At 38.1% G+C, this 3,001-nt stretch overlaps 1 protein-coding gene across 1 annotated transcript in view; it reads left to right on the forward strand.

The window, feature by feature from the left end:
• MAST2 (microtubule associated serine/threonine kinase 2) overlaps window positions 1–3,001 on the forward strand; it is a 202,383-nt gene that overhangs the window by 36,237 nt on the left and 163,145 nt on the right. The window contains exon 2 of the mRNA XM_003801411.3: window positions 168–315. Within this exon, the coding sequence (XP_003801459.1) occupies window positions 168–315 (148 nt within the window). The remainder of the gene's footprint in view (window positions 1–167; window positions 316–3,001) is intronic.

Below are 3,001 nucleotides of genomic sequence, written 5' to 3' on the forward strand. Positions count from 1 at the left end.
AAAAAAAAAAAAAAAAAGAAATATGTTCTGGTTTTAGCTATTGAGTGGGAAAGAAAAAATGCTGACACTTTTTAGCCATAATAAATGTTGTAAGGATGTTTAATGTAAAGTTTTCAAACTTTAGAAAAGATATTAAAGACTCATGTTTTATTCTTTTATCTTTGAAGGATATGGTGACTGGACTTAGTCCCCTGCTCTTCAGGAAGCTCAGTAATCCTGACATATTTTCATCCACTGGAAAAGCTAAACTCCAACGACAGCTTAGCCAGGATGACTGCAAATTACGGAGAGGAAGCCTGGCCAGCTCTCTGTCAGGTAAATATCTGATTTTGTTTTTTACACTTGATCTTAGTCAAAGGCTGAGAAATGATTGACTTTGCTTTTTAAATAGCTTTGGGACTATGTGGTCAATATCTAGAGGGGTATCAACCCACTTGGTGTCTGGGCAGCTTCTCTGGTAGTAGTCTTGTATGGAACAGTTTGGTGAGGCTGTCTTACTCCCCTTACTGCCTCCTCATTGAATCTCTGATTAGTAACCTCCTGAAACGGGTAGATATTTCACCTTTGCTCACTATTACTGGTCACTCTGGTGGATTCGTACCCAGCCAGGGCCTGCTAAGCAACTATGACAACAATAACAACAACAACAACAACAACAACAACAACAAAAATAGCTGGGCATTGTGGTGGGTGCCTATAGTCCCAGCTACTGGGAGGCTGAGGCAAGAGACTCACTTACGCCCAAGAGTTTGAGGTTGGTGTGAGCTGTGACACCATGGCACTCTATGGAGGACGACATAGCTAGACACTGTCTCAAAAAAAAAAAAAAAAAAAAGGCTACTGTAAAAATGTTAAAACAAAATTGTGGCATAATTTTAATCAATCAGTAGAATATGAAAAAAAATCCATTTGACTTTAGCTAAGACTATTAGATTAGTAGAGAAGAAAATATAATTTCATACTCTTTTGCCTAATAGTATATAATTTTCAATTTCTTTTTTCTTCTTCAGGGCTGTTCTGTTGGCTTTATTTTCTTACTCTTGTATTGAAATTTTTATTTTATCAGTCAATATTTAATCGTGTAGAACTGTTTCTTGTTCCAGTGTTCATAGCATTCTGCTTTTCTTTCAAGGATATGGCTATCTTCTAATTGTCCATGAATAAATAGATTTTTGAATTTTGAATTAAAAACTAATTAAAAGTTTTGCTGTTTAGATCACCACTTTCTTTTTAGTATCTAGTAATCTAAATATCAGTGTTTGGTTCTGAAATGCTGAATCCCTCTTATCCTACAAGGTACTTGCATGGCTACTGGGTGGCACATTGTGGAAATTTGGCTGGGTGTGACTGTTCTGTCTAGAATTTTCAGTTAATGTGATTTTGACCTTTTGCCTTACTTTATGCCTTTGTAGATATTTTTCATTTCTGACTACTCAATCTAAGATTTTGCAGGACAGTTTGCTACTTAGCTATAACCTCCTCCATGTGTTTTAGCTTGTGCCTTTCTTTAACTGATTCTGTTGTTTGTGATCTACCTATGGACTTTAAAGTTTTTTTTTTCTTGAGACAGAGTCTCACTCTGTCACCCTTGATAGAGTGCTGTGGCGTCACAGCTCACAGCAGCCTCAAACTCTTGGGCTTAAGTGATTCTTTTGCCTCAGCCTCCCAGGTAGCTGGGACTATAGGCGCTGGTCACAAGGCCTGATTATTTTTTGTTGCAGTTGTCATTGTTGTTTATTGGCCTGGGCCAGGTTCGAACTCGGCTCCCTTGTTGTATGTGGCTGGTGCCGTAATCACTGTGCTACGGGGGCTGAGCCTAGATTTTTTTTTTTTTAGGCACAGCCTCAAGCTGTTGCCCTGGATAGAGTGCTGTGTCATTATAGCTCACAACAAACTCCAGTTTGGGCTCAAATGATCTTCTTGCCTTAGTTTTTTTTTTTTTTTTCCGAAAAAAAAGTTTTTTTTTTTTTTTTTAATTGTTGGTGATTCATTGAGGGTACAAGAAACCAGGTTACACTGGTTGCATTTGTTAGGTAAAGTCACTCTTAAAATTATGTCTTGTCCCCAAAAGGTGTGGCACACACCAAGATCCCACCCCCTCTCTCTTTTCTCTCTGCTCTTCTTTTCCTCTACCCCTCCCTCCTTTCTTTCTCTGCTCTCCCCTTTTCCCACCCCCACCATGTCATTAATTGTCATTAATTGTCCTCATATCAAAATTGAGTACATAGGATTCATGCTTCTCCGTTCTTGTGATGCTTTACTAAGAATAATGTGTTCCACATCCATCCAGGTTAATACAAAGGATGTAAAGTCTCCATCTTTTTTAATGGCTGAATAGTATTCCATGGTATACATAAACCACAGCTTGTTAATCCATTCCTGAGTTGGTGGGCATTTAGACTGTTTCTACATTTTGGCGATTGTAAATTGAGCTGCGATAAACAGTCTAGTGCAAGTGTCCTTATGACAAAAGGATTTTTTTCCTTCTGGGTAGATGCCCAGTAATGGGATTGCTGGATCAAATGGGAGGTCTAGCTTGAGTTCTCTGAGGGTTCTCCATACTTCTTCCAAAAAGGTTGTATTAGTTTGCAGTTCCATCAGCAGTGTAAAAGTGTTCCCTTCTCTCCACATGCACGCCAGCATCTGCAGTTTTGAGATTTTGTGATGTGGGCCATTCTTGCTGGGGTTAGATGGTATCTCAGGGTGGTTTTGATTTGCATTTCTCTAATAATAAGGGATGATAAGATAAGCATTATTTCATGTTTGTTAGCCATTCGTCTGTCTTCCTTAGAGAAGGTTCTATTCATGTCTCTTGCCCATTGATATATGGGATTGTTGGCTTTTTTCATGTGGATTAATTTGAGTACTCTATAGATCCTAGTTATTAAGCTTTTGTCTGATTCAAAATATGCAAATATCCTTTCCCATTGTGTATGTTGTCTATTTGCTTTGGTTGTTGTCTCTTTAGCTGTACAGAAGCTTTTCAGTTTAAATTTTTTTT

This window comes from Otolemur garnettii, unplaced genomic scaffold (assembly GCF_000181295.1).
Source record: "Otolemur garnettii isolate 467f Iridium unplaced genomic scaffold, OtoGar3 scaffold00210, whole genome shotgun sequence".
NCBI classification, from domain to species: domain Eukaryota; kingdom Metazoa; phylum Chordata; class Mammalia; order Primates; family Galagidae; genus Otolemur; species Otolemur garnettii.